Source organism: Halichoerus grypus, chromosome 9 (assembly GCF_964656455.1).
Source record: "Halichoerus grypus chromosome 9, mHalGry1.hap1.1, whole genome shotgun sequence".
NCBI classification, from domain to species: domain Eukaryota; kingdom Metazoa; phylum Chordata; class Mammalia; order Carnivora; family Phocidae; genus Halichoerus; species Halichoerus grypus.
Window position 1 is genome coordinate 8062574 of NC_135720.1, and position 20624 is coordinate 8083197.

General features: G+C 56.0%; 1 protein-coding gene across 2 annotated transcripts in view; it reads right to left on the minus strand.

The window, feature by feature from the left end:
• Positions 1 to 20624, minus strand: part of IGF2R (insulin like growth factor 2 receptor) — a 101132-nt gene that overhangs the window by 9182 nt on the left and 71326 nt on the right. For both annotated transcript variants that reach the window (XR_013441035.1, XM_036110047.2), the window contains exons 30-42: positions 19836 to 19972; positions 18647 to 18837; positions 16971 to 17097; positions 12917 to 13036; positions 12355 to 12611; positions 11830 to 12048; positions 9918 to 10067; positions 7237 to 7398; positions 5905 to 6112; positions 5404 to 5550; positions 4246 to 4480; positions 3345 to 3481; positions 785 to 899 (exon numbers count right to left, since the gene is read on the minus strand). Coding sequence is in view for 1 of the 2 variants with exons in the window: in XM_036110047.2 (XP_035965940.2) it covers positions 785 to 899; positions 3345 to 3481; positions 4246 to 4480; positions 5404 to 5550; positions 5905 to 6112; positions 7237 to 7398; positions 9918 to 10067; positions 11830 to 12048; positions 12355 to 12611; positions 12917 to 13036; positions 16971 to 17097; positions 18647 to 18837; positions 19836 to 19972 (2205 nt within the window). In the remaining variant the exon portion in view is untranslated. The remainder of the gene's footprint in view (positions 1 to 784; positions 900 to 3344; positions 3482 to 4245; positions 4481 to 5403; positions 5551 to 5904; positions 6113 to 7236; positions 7399 to 9917; positions 10068 to 11829; positions 12049 to 12354; positions 12612 to 12916; positions 13037 to 16970; positions 17098 to 18646; positions 18838 to 19835; positions 19973 to 20624) is intronic.

The window sequence follows — 20624 nt, forward strand, 5'->3', positions numbered from 1 at the left end:
ATCTGCCTTCGGCTCAGGTCATGATCCCGGTGTCCTGGGATGGAGCCCTGTGTCAGACTCTGCTCAGTGGGGAGTCTGCTTCTCCCAGCCCCCGTCCCTCTCTCTCTCTCTCTCAAATAAATAAATAAAATCTTCAAAAAAAGAAAAACAGTGCAACATCTAAAAGCTGGAAAAATCTGCTCCCAAATTTTTGAACTTTATTTTATAAGCTTTTCTGACTCCTACATTGATTTAAATCCTCAGACAATTCCCAGGTCTCCCCAGAAATTCCAGCCCAGCTTCTGGAAGAATCACTGGTTGGGAAACAGCAGCTCGTATGCTCCCTCTGTTGGCCAAACTCCTCCTAGCACTAGATGCAGAGTTGCCTAGAAAATTCTAGGGTGATCCAAGAGCACCTCAGGTGCCAGCCCCACCTGCTTGGGGGGGGTCTCAGGCTGCTTGAACAGCTGGCCTTGGGTGGCACCAACCGCTGCCCCTTTGGTTCTACAATGATGTCGAAGGCAGAGACCAGTGAAACATCACTTGACATTGTCGCTTTAGCCAAGTGACCGTGTATCCGGCCCCTTTTCCAGGAAATCCCTCCCTGTGCGGAGCAGCCCCGCACACTCTAGGACAATTAACAGGCCCGGCCCCCTCACCAGGCCCCAAGTCTCAGTGGCCGCACAAACACCCTCTCCCTGCACACCTGTCCGCACACCTGAAAGTGAAAACTGGGGGGAGAGATGCTGGTGAGCCCCCAGTCCCTGCTCTCCACTGCTCCCTGTGCAGGCCCCAACCCTCTCACCTCATGAACGAAGGTCTGCCCACGGTCTTCGCACAGGTCAACTCTATGACGGCAGATGCCGTCTTATTCTCCCCACACTGATAACCTTTTGAATAAGTTACGATGACTTTGTCATCTGAAACACACGAAGGATGGATTTGTGGTTATAAAAAGCTTCGGCGTCAGAATGTTAAAAGCCAAGACAGAACAAATGTTCAGCTCTCTCAAGCCTCCTAAGTCTTCAGTCTTGGGTTCTCAGCATGCCAAGCTTGGTGACCGCCTCCGGGTCCGTACCACACCTTGCACGGCTGGGGAAGACCTGGGTTCAAATCCCAGCCCCTCCTGCTCACCAGCTGCCTGAGTCGGGGCTGCTGAGCGTCTGAGCCTGTCCCCTCACCTGCGCGGGAGGAATACCGCCCAGAGCGTCTGCCACGAGCCCGGCACGATGGGCACACAGAGAACCTCGCCCAACGGCAGCTGTCACAGCTGCTCCAGTTTTTAGGATTCCAGGGTCATTTTAGGTGCTTTCCCAACACATCCCCGCCCCCTCCCCGCTCGGAACACCCCAGGAGTAACAGGGCAGGAGCTAGACCTCCAAACTACAGAGAAAAACCAAAAGCAGAACAACTCTGGATTTCTCAGGTCTCCCGGCTCTGCATCCAACTTTTCCACTTCCGAAAATATCACAGAGAGGAGACAGCTAAGACCCTGACCTGCAGGGTCTAAGAGGTGAGCACTTGCTCACAGTGGCCACTTGGGAGCCAGCGTGGCGGCCAGCTCAACGCTGCTGCCACTTCCAGCTACTGTGTGTGGCCGCCCGGAGCCATCCTGGGGGAGCCCAAGCCCATGCTGGCTCAGCGGCACAGGGCGGGGGCCTCGGGAGCAGCGCCCACCCTGCAGCCCCCGACTCTCACACCCCCGAGACCCGGGGGGGCAGGGGGGACACAGGCCTTGGTACCAGCTTCCCACCTGTTCTTCCCGGGACACAGGCCAAGGCGTAGGGGACCGCTCTGCCAAAGGCCCAGGCCCTCAGCCCTGCCCAAATTCAAAGCTGTACCGGATGAATTACGTATCAGGCTCCTGTGCAAAATTTTGGAAGACAGAATTCTACTGCTTTAAAGAGAAATCCTTAAACTGCTGGGGCACGGGAAACAAACCAACACAGGTCTTACTGTAGATACCCTCCACTCCCGGGCAATACACTTGACCTTCCCCAGCTCGTTGCCCAACCTGGGACATGGACTCTAACCCCAAGCCCACCCCCACAGAGCTGTGAGGACTGCACAGGCAGAAAGCACAGCTGTAGATAAACGTGACTTTCTGGAACAGCAGTCCATCTCTCCACCCCACGTGGCTGCAGCCCTTCCTGAGCATGTGGGTCACGGTGTCTGTCCTTGGACAGCCGTCCTGTTGGGGCCGAGGAGTAAGGCCCCGGGTGTGTTGGGGACCCTGCTAGCTGAACCTTCCTTGAGGCCTTCACCCTGCAAACCTCTTTCAGCTGGCTGTGGGCAGCCGGGGGAAGGGCCGATCCAGTATCCGTACACAACCACGAGACTGCAGAGCAGAGAGCCACCCTCACCCCTCGTCGTGAGTCGTGTGGGAACGGCGGTGGACGGCGGGCTGGGAGGCCGCTCCAGGCGACGCTACCATCTGGTGCGCCTCTCATCCACAGTGACAGTGGTCCCTCGGAATTCCCTGTCTCCCTTCCAAGAGCTCAAGCAGACTCAAGTCACCCGTGGTTTAATCAGGACAACTCGGGGACCCCACTCTACTCCAACAAGGTAAAGGTGTTTTTCTTTACTGGTTCCTCCGAACATATCCCAGTTATTCCTATCTAAGAAAGACCTACCTTTTAAATAATGAAAGACAGGGGCGCCTTGGTGACTCAGTAGGTTAAGTGTCTGACTCTAGATTTCAGTTCAGGTCATGATCTCCGAGTCGTGAGATGGAGCCCCACGTCGGGCTCCGCACTGGGCATGGAGCCTGCTAAAGATTCTCTTTCTCCTTCTCCCTCTCCCCATCCCTGCCAAGCTCGTGCTCTTGCATACTCTCACTCTCTCTCAAATAAATAATGAAAGATAGAATCTTTCACTCAACAACCAATTGCAAGATGAATTTTCTACTAACACTATTAAAAAGAGCTTCAGTATTTTCTAAATTGTTAAGACATTACAAAAACATACCCCTGAATTATCTTTACCAAGTTCTTGTGTAACTGTTCAGCTTTCCTGAATAAATGCTGGTGCGTATAATATGCAGACTCCGGCACTCAATCCAGAGCTGGAGCAAGGATTCAGAGGAATCTTAACCACTGTGACCCTCTCAGGGTAGAAGTACGTTCCCAGGAGAGATGACCCCCCTACACACACCTGCTAGGACCTGCCATCTCTGGGAATACAAAGTGCTACTTATTCTAATGTTCCAGGAATTACCAAAATGCTTGAGAAACAGTCATAAGGAATGGTATCTGGCGGTTTCAGCTCAAGCCAGTGCTGACCCTCCTGGCCCTATGAGGACGCCCTCACCTTCCCAACTGCGACGCAACACCGTAAGCATGCACGACAAGGACCCAGGGCCTTACCTAAGACGTCCAGCCTCTGTGTGTGAACAAGCCCCAAGACCTGGACGACACCAGATGCACTCTTTTTGCAAATGCTGGCTCTGTCAGAGCAGTCGAGAGGCCCTTTATATATTTTCTGGCAGAGATTTATATAGTACCTGTGAAACAATACAGAGAAGTGGAGGAGCAGGGTGCAAGGCCAATCTGCCCTGCGCACTGGGGTGCAGCTCTCTGCCCCTCCCTCTCAGAAACAGGAACCGTGCTGGTCCCCAAGTGCCCCACGGCACCTCAGAATGCAGCACCAAAACAGATTTTCCAGTAAAGGCCCCGGGAGTGGCTGCTTCCTGAAAAAGGGGGCATGGCACCCAGGCAGGTGGGGGTGAACCCTGAGACGGTGTGGTTTAGGAGGGCTGCTGGGTTGGGACCTGCAGCGGCTCCAATCCCAGCGAGCTGCTGACCTTAGGACCGAAGGCCTCCAAGTGCACACCCCCACCCCACGCTGAGGCCTTCCTGGTCTGAGGGCCCCTGGCAGAGACATGGAGCAGCCGCCACAGGCCACAAATCTCAGACCCACACAGCCCACGGGGTGGGGGCCAAAGAGCTGAGAAAATCAACGCACCCCCCCACACACACACACCCAGCAGCAGACAGAAGCCCCTCACAAGCACAACACTCATCGAGACTCATTCTATCGCATGCAGATCGCCGGCTCCTGGTTCCAAAGGCTCTCTTTCTGTCCACCTCTGCCTTCAAATCCAGCCCCGGGCACCAGGTCTGGCACCGTGAGGGGCTCTCAAGCCACCGCAAGCACCGGCTTTACGTGGCAGCCCCAGCCCTGCAGGGACATGGAAGCGGACCGCCAAGAGCCCACCACCATCAGGCCCGAGAAGGACACGGCTGGCACGTGGTGATAGGTACTCACGAGACTCCTTCATGGACAAAGAACCAAGACCCGGTGAGTGAAGACAACAGCCGTAAGTCGTAGGTTTTGTGCTTCTGGATGAATTTGCACTCCATCTTCTTTGGAGGGCAGACAACTTTTGTTTTCCACTCAAATGTCACCTCACAGCCACGAACTTCACTGAAGACCTGTGGCCTCCCGATATCGGCCTCCTCGTCGCACTTGAAGATAATTGCAGACATCCGGTGGCTGTTTGCTGGGGAGCAGCATGCAGAAAACTCAGACGGCAGCCTGGCCCCCCGCCGGCCCCTCACGTTCCCCCCACCCGCCCGCTCTGCTGCCCCCGCGCCCCCGCCAGAGCTGGGCCGTCTCCTTCACGTGTCCCCCGACCCGAAACAGACCAAGGCCCCTCAGGGCCCTGTGTCTGCCTCCTCCTGCGCTTAATGACCCCATGGCACTAGCTCAATGCCCCGTGGACGGTATTCAACATTTGGTCACATGTGAATGAGGACAAGAAATAAAAACAGCAACAGGTACCTGTAATTACCTAAAAACGTGAGTGCTGTCCACCAGACCAGGAGAAAGGTCCTGTCATAATAAGCCTCAAAACAAAACTATAATAGGCCCTGTAAATTTAACACTTAGAATTTCTTTATATCCTCTCATTCCCTGAGCATTTATAAGAATTAAATAGTTTTTTGTGTATCTCATCATGTCCCTCGAGCACTCACGCCCGTTTGTGCCGCCCGTGAGCGGCCCGGCTCAGCCTGAAGCCCCGGCCCTGCCCCGTGCCCGCCGCACGGCTGAGAGCCGGCGGGTGAGCCCACCGCTCTTCCTGCCGACGCAGGCCCGTGACCAGCAGGACTGTGCACAGGCACGAGCGGCCGTCAGCAGCGCCAGCACGAGGACACCCACCGCCCGAGTTAGAGAATGGGCCCCACTGACCACCTGGCACCGGCCTGTCAGCCCTGCCCTACTTCAGTCTATGTACCCAGTCACGTAACACATCCCATGGAGCCATTTGAGATGTCCTCTCTTTATGCAAAACAAGCGTGACATGGAAAAACGACATGCAACAGAATTAACTCGGACAGCCCCAGAGGTCTGAGCACGAAGCCAGCCTGGGGAGGACGCCGGCGAAGCGGCAGCCCGAGCCCGGACGCGTGCTCCGCTACGTACAGTGTCTGCAGAAGCCCCACTCGCGGTCTCTGTCGTAGTTGGCCGTGGTGGAGCACCAGAGCCTCGCCCTGCCCTCCAGAACACACTCCTCGTAGCTCTTCCCATTGAATATGAAGGGGAACACACAGGGGTCACCTTCCTCAGTTTCTGGAAAAAAGAAGAACATCCGCGTGACCCTGATTACCAGCACCTCAGCTGTGCTTTCGCTGCCGGGCACGATCACCTGGGAACGCTCACAAGGATCCCTTATGAAAGCCACCACCCTAAGCCGACATCAGGACCGCTGGCCTCTGGGTCCCAACATGACAAGTGGCTCACAGACCAGCATGAGCCCGAGGCCAGAGCACTCACACTCAGGGCTGTGTGGGTGGCACGCCATGTGGTCCAAGCCAGGTGTCCGCATTCACAGCATCCGGAACTCCATGCCTCAGTTTCCTCCTGTGGCCGGGTCTAACACCACACTCCCCACAACATAAAACACACCCTGCTACAAAGATTTACCTGGAGGACAATTATCTCCGTTGGCATAACTTAAAATGACAGCTTCATCCTGGTGCCTGTAATCCAGTCTCATTGATGCCAGCCGCCCAAAAGATGCCCCCTTTCTCCTGGAAAGCAGGCAGACACCGCCGTCCTTACAGCCTCCTTCATCCAGGCCTGCCGCCGCGGTGCACACCCCTACACTGTAGGTGCGTGAGTCTCGAGTCACCTGGACAGACAGGAACACGCGTGGGCGTCAGTGGGTCTCCAGGTGGGGGAGAGCCGTCGCTCGTGCCGGAAAGCAGGGGCCGCCTGGGGGCTGTGCACGGCTGCCTCAGTGCTCCCTTCCTCTCTCCACTCCTGACCTTCCTCCAGAGGGCAATGCCGGACCCACCGTCTGGGCACTTCCCTCCATCCAGCCCAGGCCCCTGGCGGGGAGCTGGCTGTCAGACCTCGGGCTGCTGCTCCACCTTCCTGAAGCCCGGGGTCCCCACCTGTGACGCAGGAGTGCTGAGGACAGAGCTGAGGAGCGGGAAGCAGACACAACACCGCTGCGCACGTACGTCGCCTTCCCTGCTGGCCCCACCCTCTGCAGGCTCGCACCTGCAGCACACGAGTCACACCTGTGCAAGGTCTCTATCGCAGGAGCCAGGGCACGGGCCTCGGGGCTCACTACTCCCCAGCTACCATCCCCTGGGAGGTGCTGGGATCTGGTGGCATGGTCCAAGGTGCATAACTCAGTCACATCCAGATCACAGGCCCCCAGGTGGAGGGTCCCCAAACCCCAGTGACTCAAGATGCCCACGGCCTCATCGATATCACAAATAGCCCATGACACACAGGCCAGATAAGCTCCCCCCCAACACACACACAGACGTAGCTCAAGTCAGAGGAACATCCTAGCTGCCTCTATCCATCACCTCTGTGGTCAGCAAAGAGCTGCATCTGCATCTTGAAGTCAGGTTGGCAGGAGACACAAGGGAATGACTCACAGCCTCTTCTGGGTGCACCAGACCTGGCCCTGCCCTTATGGGATACACGGTGGTCACATGCACGTCCCCAAGCAGCCTCCTGACCTCCGCTGTATCATTTAATCCTCACAAAGCCCTATGGAGCTAAACTCTGAGCCGTGGCGCACAACTCAGGCGTTAGCTGGGCCTTGTTCGCTACACAGTCTAGAATCCCCAACAAGTTGATCCTGTGTGTCCAGGACGGAGACTAAGCCCATTACCCCTCTGTGCACTGTGCCTCAGTGGTCACACGTGCCCCATCACCTACAACACAAGAAGGTATCACAAAGAACCCGGGCCGCTGTGCCCCCAAGATCAGCAGGCTCCAGCTGAGCGGCATTACCTTGAAAGTGCTTTTGGAAAGGCTGGACAGGTTAAAGCTGTAATGCAGCTGCTCGTCCGTCAGGGAGCAGCCGTCCACCTTCACTTCGTCTGGACAGACCAGCGGGGTCTCCCACCCAAACACAAAGTCGCAGTCACTGGTCCTCAGCAGCATGGGAGCTCCCTGTTTGAGAGAAAACCCACATGGGTCAAGTACAGCATCCTCACACAGCTCTCCTCCCCCAGCTGGCACCAGAGAGAGACCCCCACTTCCGGGGCTGTGGCCGTGGCTGGGAAGCTGCCAGGTGCTCTGGGTGACCCGCAGCGGCCCCCCTCCAGGAGGGAGGGGCAGGGGCACCACCCTGCAAGGAACCAGGATGGCCCTGCCCACACACCTGGAGCCTCTCGAGTCACCTGGACAGATAAGCTCCCCCCCAACACACACACAGATGTAGCTCATGGTCCAAGGACGTGGACCTCCAGGACGTGGCCCTGCGTTTAGACAGAGTCCCCATGTCCACACTACCAGTTCTTTAAACGTCGACCGAGCAGGGTGTGAAAGTGAGGCCCTGCCGAGGCAGAGGAGGGAGCCGAGCACTCTGGGACTCTCGCCGGGAGCGTCTCCACCCCGCTGCTACAAACTGAGGCCACCCCAGAGGAGGCCCGCACACCACTCGGCCAGACTGCACGCAGGCCACCGAGCCCGCACCAGCGTGCTTATGCCCCCCTTGCTCAGCAACAGCACTGGGCAGCTGGTCAGGAATTTCATTTTCAGTTGCTGCTTGAGAATCGGTTTTTCTATAAACTTCAGTGGAAAAGTATTCCCACTAAAGATAAAAACCACAGGGTAAGAAAATCTCTTTAAAATGTTTCCAACCTTGAGCGCACACTTCGTGTGAGGTGCCCGGTATCTGAAAGCCAGTGAACACTGCTCACTTTGAACATGCCCCTGCTGCCCCGAGACTCCGTGCCCGCCCCGTGGACAGCCCACCACGTGGGGTTAGCAGTGTCCCAGCCAGGCCGTTACACGCTCTCCATGTGGGAGGCTGAGATAACCGGCGCTCCTCGGGCGGTGGGTCTTCACAAGAACCCCTCTGAAGAGTGAGCCACTGAACGTGGCGGCCTTTCTACAGATAAAGCCACGCTGCCTTAGGCTGTGTGTGCCGATGGCCGCCGGGTGGACAAACCGCACAAACATGCAGACACACCCAGAGATAAAAGGAGTTCGCTGATCACAGCTCCGCCCCCCAGTAACTCAGGATTATCCTGAGGGCCAACGGACCATCTGTGGACAGGGGCGTGTCCAAGGGCCCTGAGATGGGGTGAGCCACTAGGTGGGGAGGGCCCAGGCAGCGATGGTCTGTGTCTTCCCCGTCCCTCCTCTCCCCAGGCTGCTGCCACGTCACTTCCCCCCACCGCCGGGCAGCCAGAGCCCCCTTTCCCTGACAGACAGGCCGACAAACCAGAAAGTCAGCCTAGGGAATCCACAAGACACGTTCTAGAACCGAAACCCGTTACCTGCGCTCCTAGGGCCAGATGAGCCTTACAGTTCATCATCTTCAGGATTTTAAGAGGCACATATTTCTATCACCTCTCTCTCTCTCTCTCTCACGCACACCCACCCACACACACACACCCCCACACAGTCCTACAGTCAAGCACATTCATGTTTCTGTAGCCAAATGTATGAATATTCTTATCAAGTGGGACAAACACCATGAGCAGCCTCCATCACTCATGTCAGAGGACTGAGTTTTCAGAGCGTTACAGATTTCAGAAGCACAGACTCCGCGCTGTGAAGCTGGGCTGCTCGGAGCAAAGAGCTCGCCAGCTGAGGAGGGGGAGTCCCGGCGGCCACTGCAGGGCTGCATGAGTCACGTACGGCGCCCAGCACCTCTGAGTGCCTGTGAAATGGGGCCACAACCTACCCATTCAGCTCCTATCCACAGAGAGAACGTATGCAGAAGCTCTGTGGAACAGAATGACACTCGTGATGGAAGCCATGTTATTTTTAAATGCACTTACAACAGAAGTCGATAACCCCCTTAGAAGGAATACACGCAACTCTGTTAGAGCTATTTTGATTCCGGAGAGGCCTTCTTTGGTTCGCTAACTTCTGCATTTTGGTTAGATCCTGAACAATGATAGCTGCCAAAAGTCTGAGTTACCAATAAGAATAAAATCACTAATGCTATGGTTTTAAAAAAGGAAAAAGCTGACACTTCTATACGTTGGTACACATTGAAAACTACTCCTATGCTTAAGTGTTTCACGTTTTTAAATTACAGCAAGACTCGCTGTGCAAAGTCCGCCCCATTAATTCATTGTTAAATTAATGGTTTTAGGGGCACCTGGGTGACTCAATCAGTTAAGCATCTACCTTGGCTCAGATCATGATCCCGAGGTCCTGGGATCAGGCCCCGCATCAGGCTCCCTGCTCAGTGGGGGGCCTGCTTCCTCCTCCCCCCCAGCCCTCCCCCGCTTGTGTGCATGCTCGCTCTCTCTCATGCTCTCAAATAAATAAATAAAATCTTTAAAAAAAATTAATGGTTTTAAATTATTCAATGCACCACTGACGTACCATATGATTGCATCCATTTTCAATACAGGCATCCTTACGCCTGAAGCATGCTTTCTGAGCCTGCAGCTCTGGCTCACTAAACCAGGCTTCAGCCCCCAGACTGTGAACAGCTGCACACTTACCATGCTCACACCTCTCCTACAGTGAAATGCGATCAGTGAGGTGTAGTTGAAATGCTTGTCCGCTAAGCAAGGAGTACTACTTTCAAAATTCAAGTAAACTTCATTAGCTATGGGGTTGAGTATTGGAGGTCCTGTGACTCGGCCAATATCCTAAACAAAGAAAAAAGCAAACAGCATTTCAGGAAATTGCTCCTTGGGTTGGCGAACACAGGCTGATACAGAACTGCAACAATACCTCATCTGTTTTGAAAATGAGTAGCATCTAAAGAAACTAGGTTAACAGCAATTCACTTGACAAGTCTTGACAATAAAAGCTGCTGCTCAGAAAGTTCAGTTTGTCGGCAGTCATCAGTTTCGATCCTACGATTTCTAACAATAGGATTCTATTTCCAATCATGGTGAATCTTCAAAGATTCCAGGCATAGGTCTCTGTCCAGGAGTATCAAGAATGCTGCATGGTCCCCTATCACCTGATGGTGAGCGGCGGCAGGAGCCCCCAGATCTGCCCCCACGCCGGCCCGCCTCCTCACGCCCAGCACTGCCCCGGGACTGCTCGGTTTCCTTGGCAGTGCCCTTCGGGACATCCTTGGGAGGGCACAGGCTTATTTCCCATGACGTTTTATTGCTCAGCACAGCATCTGACGCACACTGGCTGCTCAGTAAATATTTCTGAGCAAATAAACCCAAGAACGAAGGAAAGACGAGTGGTCAGAAGTGGTGTATGTGTGCATGAGTGAGCCACGGGGCTGTCGTTCATCACCATGGGGCATGTTCAGGCTATGATGACTCAACATGTGCTCCAAGCAGGAAACTGGCTACCGTTTTTAAAATCTGAAAAAGGACAGCCAGGCAGGAAAATACAGCAGATCTGACCTATCAGAAAGGGACTCACATCTAGGGTCCCAACCTGCACGGTCAGAGAGGACGGCACTGAAGAGCTTCCTACTAAGATGTGGTTCACCCAGGCCCTTGGCTCCTCACGGAGCTAGGACTTTGTGAGACTCATATCATGGCCAATTTCCCCACCCGCTCCCATTTCTCTCCACCGATGCTGCAAATACCCATTTTTAAAAGGACATCTCCAGGCACACCTGGGTGGCTCGGTCAATTAAGCATCTGCCTTCAGTTCAGGTCATGATCCCGGGGTCCTGGGATCGGGCCTCAAGTCAGGCTCCCTGCACAGCAGGGAGTCTGCTTCTCCCTCTCTGCCCCTCCCCCCCACTCATGCGTACTACAAGTGTGCTCGCTCTCTAATAAAATCTTAAAAAAAAAAAAAGGACATCTCCATATCTTATGACAGGACTGTGTAAAGCCTACAGATAGAAATATAGAAATAGACCCTTTTGAGATGCATCTCAAATAATAAAGCACAGCAAAGATTTGATAAAACAAAAAGATAACTCATGAAGACAATTTTCAAAGAACCAAAGCTGTACTAAAAAGAGCTAGGAGTCCCAAACTTTTAAGGCAAAGTATCCAGCAATTAGCAGATCTGCTCTTGCCCCTGAAGGACTCATTTACAAAGAAAGTGACTGTATCTCCCAAGCACTTTCTTTACCTAAGACATGCATTTCAAAAAAAGAAATCAAGTTCTTATCAGTTCTTTCTTGTCACTTTACATATAAGTTTCCTGATCAGAGTCAACCTTAAGAATCCTAACAGGACACCCTATTCACACATGTTCACGTTTTCTTCCACAACTGAGACCTCCTGGTCGCCATCATGAGCTGATGGCTCAATGCACAAATCCTTAACGTTAATCTTCCCCAACTGGACCCAGGACACACACAGTCCCAGATCCTTTCACCTTCCTATCTGCTTGAGTAACCCTCCACTGAAAGCAAGAAACACAACATGACAGTTGTTAAAAATCTTGCAAAACTTGTTTCTGCCTTGTGTTTCCCATACTTACTATGGGGGGACCGTCGACAGGAACCTTGCACACGGCCGCTCCGGCGGGACAAGGCACCCCGTGCATCGGGTTCAGCGGCTGGCAGATGTTGATGTAGAAGTCAGGGCCGGTGTCCGAAGTGTCATCCTCACTCTCGTCATACGCCTCATAGCCCCCCGTGCGGTGGATGAGGGGGGACAGGTCAATAATGGAGCTTCCATTCCTCACAGAGCACTCCGTCTGTTAGACAGGGAGGACCTCGCTGGAGTCCACAGTAACATTCTCCTCATCACCACTAAGTCACCCCAGGAATTTAAAAGCAGCACATAAAAAGCACGAAAGATGGAACAACGTCCCCCAAATGCTTGGGCACTTAGACCTACTCATTGTTGGGACCATCACAGGTGGCTAAGCCATTCTGGGTACCCTCTGGGGGGAGGGGGAGTGGCAGCTGACAGTGACCTGCAGGAAAGCTGGTGCGGGAACCAGGGCCCACCCGGGCGTCAGGCAGGCATTTCTCAGAGGCCACACGGGCCCCAGACTCACCACCTGCTCGCAGGCCAGAGGCGTGTGCCAGGAAAAGAAGAGCGTGCATGTCTGCTTGTCGAGAGAGATGAGCATGGGCCTGTTGGTGGGCCCGGCCTCAGGCCTGCACACAAAGCTGATCACACTCTTGTAGGTCAGGCCGGATTTGGACGGACAGGGGGATCCGTCCTCATACACCAGCTGTAGGACCTGATCCACATAGGTCAGCCTCTTGTTTGCCTTGCCCACACTGATCCTGGTCTGCCCGAAGCAGGCCCCTGTACCGAACGTGAAGGGAGAGGAAAAGCACAATTACGGACTCAGGTGACCAGCTTTCTGAGGACTGCTTTCTGCAAATCCAGAGCTAACACTTGTCATTCTGAGCGTCCAGTGAGGTCTCAGCAAGTGTCCTGCATCTACCATTTCATCACGTAGCCACGGGTTTCCCCCGCATGAGCGGAATGTTACAGCAGAGAAGGTGATGGATCTTCAGTTCTACTCCTCTCTTTTGCCACAGGAATGCAGGGGCTGGGGACAGCCCTGGGGACGGGAGAGCCAGGCGTGGCGGTGGTCGTGCACTTACCCACGCCGGGGGAGCAGTTTTCATTGTCGTCACAGACACTGATGTACACGAGCCCCTTCTCGCTGTACGCGGCCGTGTGTCCAGCTCTGCCGCTTAAAGAGCTCAGATCAAACAGGTGTCCTGCAAGGGGGGAAGGGGCGGACACACAGTGACGCCAGCATGCTCACCCACAGACCACGCTGGCCATTGGGACTTCTGACTTCCTGCTGTGGGTCCGCCACTTGCCTTGTTCACTGACCTGGCCCTAAAAATGCTCCTGGCCAGCTAGACTACATCATGAGGCTAGACATTGCACGTTTATATGATGGCTCATCTTTCCTCAGAAAACAGCGGCTCATAGCGTCCTCCTCCTCCGGGAGCTGGGCCACAACAGGGCCACAAGGGCCCTGGTGGGATTCAGGAGGGCCTGATGGCATCCCTCCCATGGCCAAGGGATGCCAGCCGCAGCCTGCTGGGTCCCCAGCACGGACGGCAGTCGAGGCCTCCCCGCTGCCCCCACAGGACCACTGGACCACGGACACTGACTCCACGCAACTCTGCAAGCCTACAGCTGGTGTCACGGGCACCCTCGGAAGCAGGAGTTATGGGCAGCAAGACTCGCAGGGAGATGGATCAATCTCCTCCCCACCGAAGGAGAAGTCCTAGCAAACAAAACTGGGTAGAGCAAGAGAGGACGCCAACATGCACACACGTGGACAGAATGCTACTGCCAAGAGAGTCTTGCTCCCCAGCTTCAAGTTAGGTCCCTCACTATGGGGGGGCTGGTGACTGGCAGTGTCCTCACTGTGGGGGTTGGTGACTGGCAGTGTCCTCACTATGGGGGGGGTTGGTGACTGGCAGTGTCCTCACTATGGGGGTTGGTGACTGGCAGTGTCCTCACTATGGGGGGGGTTGGTGACTGGCAGTGTCCTCACTATGGGGGGGGGTTGGTGACTGGCAGCATCCTCACTATGGGGGGGGGGCCTGGTGACTGGCAGTGTCCTCACTATGGGGGGGGGTTGGTGACTGGCAGTGTCCTCACTGTGGGGGGGGGTTGGTGACTGGCAGTGTCCTCACTGTGGGGGTTGGTGACTGGCAGCGTCCTCACTGTGGGGGTTGGTGACTGGCAGTGTCCTCACTATGGGGGGGGGTGGTGACTGGCAGTGTCCTCACTATGGGGGGGGTTGGTGACTGGCAGTGTCCTCACTATGGGGGGGGGTGGTGACTGGCAGTGTCCTCACTATGGGGGGGGTTGGTGACTGGCAGTGTCCTCACTATGGGGGTTGGTGACTGGCAGTGTCCTCACTATGGGGGGGGGTGGTGACTGGCAGTGTCCTCACTATGGGGGGGGTTGGTGACTGGCAGTGTCCTCACTATGGGGGTTGGTGACTGGCAGTGTCCTCACTATGGGGGGGGTTGGTGACTGGCAGTGTCCCTCACTGTGGGGGTTGGTGACTGGCAGTGTCCTCACTATGGGGGGGGCTGGTGACTGGCAGTGTCCTCACTGTGGGGGGTGGTGACTGGCAGTGTCCTCACTGTGGGGGGGGGGGGCTGATGACTGGCAGTGTCCCTCACTATGGGAGGGGGTGGTGACTGGCAGTGTCCTCACTGTGGGGGTTGATGACTGGCAGTGTCCCTCACTATGGGGGGGGGTGGTGACTGGCAGTGTCCCTCACTATGGGGGGGGGGTGGTGACTGGCAGTGTCCCTCACTATGGGGGGGCTGGTGACTGGCAGTGTCCTCACTGTGGGGGGGGGCTGGTGACTGGCAGTGTCCTCACTATGGGGGGGGGTTGGTGACTGGCAGTGTCCTCACTGTGGGGGTTGGTGACTGGCAGCGTCCTCACTGTGGGGGTTGGTGACTGGCAGTGTCCTCACTATGGGGGGGGGTGGTGACTGGCAGTGTCCTCACTATGGGGGGGGTTGGTGACTGGCAGTGTCCTCACTATGGGGGTTGGTGACTGGCAGTGTCCTCACTATGGGGGGGGTTGGTGACTGGCAGTGTCCCTCACTGTGGGGGTTGGTGACTGGCAGTGTCCTCACTATGGGGGGGGCTGGTGACTGGCAGTGTCCTCACTGTGGGGGGTGGTGACTGGCAGTGTCCTCACTGTGGGGGGGGGCTGATGACTGGCAGTGTCCCTCACTATGGGAGGGGGTGGTGACTGGCAGTGTCCTCACTGTGGGGGTTGATGACTGGCAGTGTCCCTCACTATGGGGGGGGGGTGGTGACTGGCAGTGTCCCTCACTATGGGGGGGGGGTGGTGACTGGCAGTGTCCTCACTGTGGGGGGGGGCTGGTGACTGGCAGTGTCCTCACTGTGGGGGGTGGTGACTGGCAGTGTCCTCACTGTGGGGGGGGACTGGTGACTGGCAGTGTCCTCACTGTGGGGGGTGGTGACTGGCAGTGTCCCTCACTATGGGGGGGGTGGTGACTGGCAGTGTCCCTCACTGTGGGGGGGGTGGTGACTGGCAGTGTCCTCACTGTGGGGGGGGGTGGTGACTGGCAGTGTCCCTCACTATGGGGGGGGTGGTGACTGGCAGTGTCCCTCACTGTGGGGGGGGCTGGTGACTGGCAGTGTCCTTACTATGGGGGGGGCTGGTGACTGGCAGCGTCCTCACTGTGGGGGGGGGGTGACTGGCAGTGTCCTCACTGTGGGGGGTGGTGACTGGCAGTGTCCCTCACTGTGGGGGGGGCTGGTGACTGGCAGTGTCCTCACTATGGGGGGTGTGGTGACTGGCAGTGTCCCTCACTGTGCGGGGGGCTGGTGACTGGCAGTGTCCTCACTATGGGGGGGGGGTGGTGACTGGCAGTGTCCCTCACTGTGGGGGGGGGCTGGTGACTGGCAGTGTCCTCACTATGGGGGGGGGTGGTGACTGGCAGTGTCCCTCACTGTGGGGGGGGGCTGGTGACTGGCAGTGTCCCTCACTATGGGGGGGGTGGTGACTGGCAGTGTCCCTCACTGTGGGGGGGGCTGGTGACTGGCAGTGTCCTCACTATGGGGGGGGTGGTGACTGGCAGTGTCCCTCACTATGGGGGGTGGTTGGTGACTGGCAGTGTCCCTCACTATGGGGGGGGTGGTGACTGGCAGTGTCCTCACTGTGGGGGGGGGGCTGGTGACTGGCAGTGTCCTCACTGTGGGGGGGGGCTGGTGACTGGCAGTGTCCTCACTGTGGGGGGGGGGTGGTGACTGGCAGTGTCCTCACTGTGGGGGGGGCTGGTGACTGGCAGTGTCCTCACTATGGGGGGGGTGGTGACTGGCAGTGTCCTCACTATGGGGGGGGTGGTGACTGGCAGTGTCCCTCACTGTGGGGGGGGCTGGTGACTGGCAGTGTCCTCACTATGGGGGGGCTGGTGACTGGCAGTGTCCCTCACTATGGGGGGGGCTGGTGACTGGCAGTGTCCTCACTGTGGGGGTTGGTGACTGGCAGCGTCCTCACTGTGGGGGGGTGGTGACTGGCAGTGTCCTATGGGGGGGGTGGTGACTGGCAGTGTCCCTCACTGTGGGGGGGGGGTGGTGACTGGCAGTGTCCTCACTATGCGGGGGGGTTGATGACTGGCAGTGTCCTCACTGTGGGGGGGGCTGGTGACTGGCAGTGTCCTCACTGTGGGGGGGGGCTGGTGACTGGCTGTGTCCTCACTATGGGGGGGGGGTTGATGACTGGCAATGTCCTCACTGTGGGGGTTGGTGACTGGCAGTGTCCTCACTATGGGGGGGGAGTTGATGACTGGCAGTGTCCTCACTGTGGGGGTTGGTGACTGGCAGCGTCCTCACTATGGGGGGGGCTGGTGACTAGCAGTGTCCTCACTATGGTGGGGGCTTGGTGACTGGCAGTGTCCTCACTATGGGGGGGGGGGTTGATGACTGGCAGTGTCCTCACTGTGGGGGTTGGTGACTGGCAGTGTCCTCACTATGGGGGGGGGGTTGATGACTGGCAGTGTCCTCACTGTGGGGGTTGGTGACTGGCAGCGTCCTCACTATGGGGGGGGCTGGTGACTGGCAATGTCCTCACTGTGGGGGCTGGTGACTGGCAGCGTCCTCACTATGGGGGGTGGTGGTGCCTGGCAGCGTCCCTCACCTGTGGCAGGGTTGGTGACTTGGCAGTTGTCGTGCACATTGCTCCTCACAGGACAGGCAGCTGGTGTGGGCCAGGAGAAGGTGTACTCACAGTCTTCCACCGCACTGATGAACATGGGCCTGGAATTCTACGAGCAAAGGACAGAGTGTTGCCAACAGGGCATATGGGAGCCTCTCTGCAATACCACGTGGAATTTTTGTCAGTGTGTTTATGGACTGAGGGCACACTTAGAAAAGCAAAAGGTCAAGATCTTCCTGGGATTGCACTAGGGCCTTAACATGCAAGGTGAGGCGGACTCAGAGCCAGAAATCCACTTGGGGCATCATGGAGATCTTCCTACAGCTACAGCTAGGGAAAGACAGGCAGGGGACAGGGTGAGGAAGTGGCTCAAAGGCTCTGGTGAGTCAGGAAAGAGGAAATAGCTGGTAACACTCTAAAAGCAAAGGAACTCAGATCTGTTATTATAGACAAAACAAAAAGCCCCACCCAGAGAACTCGTCATTTACTCCACGATCCTCCACTTGCACGGGCTACACGCGCTCCGTATATCCCCACGCTTCCTGTCCACCACGGAGCCGCTAAGACTGGTTCAGCAGTACACTCCTTTCCAGATAAACCCCTGGCAGCTTTGCCAGCCTCCTGGGCAACCCACGTGCAGAGCCCCTCACACATCACCCTCGTGTTTCCTCCCACATGTCCATCAGCTCTTTCTTCCTCTACCACGAGCCTCTGCCAGTTACGGAGCTGAGAGGGTCTATCGGGGCCCAGGTGTCCAGGCCCCAGCAGCTCCTGTCTAGGCTAAGCCTCTGCACAGCTTCCCGAGGAGGAAGGCCCAGCTGCTACTCCTGCCAAGAGGGCAGACCTCAGGCTCCCAGAGCTCCTCCTACCACTGCTGGCCAAACACAGCTGGAGACAGTGGGCGCTCCAGCCTAGAACACTGAGTGGGCTGGTCCAGCTTGACTTTATTCCTAAAATTAGTTACAACCCTAATTTTTAATAGCACATGGGGCTTCACCTTCATCTCACACGTGGAGATGTTCCTGGGGGGACAAACAGTCCAGAGAGACCATTAATTCAGTCCCACACCTGCTTAGCTACACCCACCAACCCCTTAGAGAGAGGCATGGAGCACAGAAATGAGACCAGCCCCCATGGACCGTGCACCAACCATACACTGGCAGTGATGCCCGGCACCTCCTACTTCCTCTCTACACCTCACAGCGATTTGACAAGACGGGAACAGCTCGTGTTATTCACGGGGACACAGCTTAGCACAGTTAAGTAACCAAGCTAGGAAATAAAGAGCAGCCCTGACCCTGGTCTGTCTAACCTTCTGCTTCTCCCAAGCTGCATCTGTGAAGGCAAAGGGCAGGTTGTCAAATACCGGTTTGCTCTACAGCCTTGGGGGGGATCTGCAGGGGACCAAACTTTAAGGAGAACCAACCAGTTCTGAGACTAGAACCGCAGGTCAGACACCCCAGGAGCCAGAGAAGAGAGGTAGGTGCCCACGCGCCATAGGGCTGAGGCGGTACCCCCGGCACCCGCGGTCATGCCACGGAGCCCCGAGCATCGCATCCTCCACTCAGATCCCAGGGCAAGCAGACCGTCTCACTGGCCCTGCGATCCGCACGGGCCCAGAGCTACCCGCCGGGGGCTGAGGAAGCGGCGTCACTTACGACTTGGCTCTCGCTACAGGTGAAGCGGATGGTGGTTGACTTTTTCCGAATTTGGTCTGGACACAAGTCACCATCGACGTACTTCAGGACAGTGGCGCCATCTCTCCACTGGGGCCCCTCCCTCACCCTGCCGAGGTTCACAGGCTTGGAGCTGCCCAAGAGACACGCGGCTGCTTCCGCAGGGCACGGCTCTGTGAGAGGAGACATGGTTGTTGCCTTTGCCGATGTTCCAGTCCAGAATTGATCTGGTAAGTAATGTCACACATGCTATACACTTGATTCTAATAGTCACTCCAAAGTATCTGCTATTTCTTTCACATGAGATGACAATGATGCCACAGGACTTCTCAGTTAGTAGGCATGGAGTGCGGGGAGAATGCAAGGTTTCATAGACTGAATTATTTCTGAACCCCAAATGTGTTGAGACTAAAATACCTAGATAAGCCAACAGGACATTTTAAATGGCCCACATTCAAGTACCATCTTTAAGAGTTACCGAGAGGGGCACCTGGGTGGCTCAGTTGGTTAAGCGACTGCCTTTGGCTCAGGTCATGATCCTGGAGTCCCAGGATCAAGTCCCACATCGGGCTCCCTGCTCAGCAGGGAGTCTGCGTCTCCCTCTGACCCTCCCCCCTCTCATACTCTCTCTCTATCTCATTCTCTCTCAAATAAATAAATAAAATCTTTAAAAAAAAAAAAAAAAGAGTTACCGAGAACTCTGCCAATTTCCCAGTCCCCAAAATGTCTGTGATATCTGCCCTGTGTAAAGAATTAGTCCCACCTCATGGATTAGGAACCATGCTGTCACTGATCTGCCCGGCACAGAAAGTGAGGGGAAGGGGGCCCACGGCCTCAAATGTAAAGGAGCACCCGCCCACATTACTCTCAGTAAACACAGAGGGCATGCGTTCAATCTCTGCTTTGCTCTCTGTGTCTCCTACCCTGCTAAGAAATCACCTACCACCATGATTCCCTCCACCCACCTCCAACTCCTGTTCAAATAAGGTTACTATGTTCCCAGCAGAGCCTTCAACAAAGACTTCTGCTAGACCATCCCAGGGATCAGTCATGAGACCCTTAAATAATTCCTCCTGCCGCTTCATGGCCAAAACACCTTCACAGAATCCTGTTCCTACTCGATCTTCTCCCAAACTGACTACAGGCCATCCGCCCAAGAGTCCTCTCTCACCGGAGCCAGCCTGGGGAGACAGAGACTTGCAAACGTTGATGAGATAGTGCTCGGTGGCTCCTGTCCTTGTGACGGCTTCCCAGTTGTCACTGTACCTTGCCAGGGACGAGAGGTCGAAGGTGTTGCCAGCCTCGTCTCTGGAAGGAGACACTGCGGTTAGGCTCACTTGGACTCCGGATGGACACCGAGCACCGGAAAGGCTCAATATTTAAGGTGCGGTCTGTGCCCGACATCCTGGGCCTCAGGTCCCACCCAGGGACAGAACTTCAGACTGGACCTGGCCCACCACCTCCAGTCAGAATCAGAACCTGAGCTCAGGAAACTCTAAGACTTGGTTCAGCAAAATCATGTATTAATCCAAAAAAGAGCAAAGACCAGGCCTGCAAAGGAAGCGCTCCCCGTGCTCAGGCCCGTGAGAGGACAGGAGGGAACAGTGGGCTCCGTGGAGCACTCACAGCACAGAGCACTCTCGGGAGCAACCACCTGCTGTCCAACCCTGAGACGGCCACTGAAATAAAAATGAACTGCTGTCGACATGTCTGCTCAGGCTGAAGTTTACTTACTATACAAATCCCACACACGACTGTTACTGAGGGCCAACCCCACAGCAGGTGCAGTGTTGATGCTGAGCAAGACCCACGTCTGTCCCCAGGAAGCACTAGGTCCAGGTGAAGACAGAGGCACGATCACAGACGCCACCCCGTGAGGTCTCAGCAGGGAAGGGGAGAACGGAAAGCATTCGTTCGTTCAAAAAATACGTGCTAAGCTGAGGGTGTTATACTGAACCAA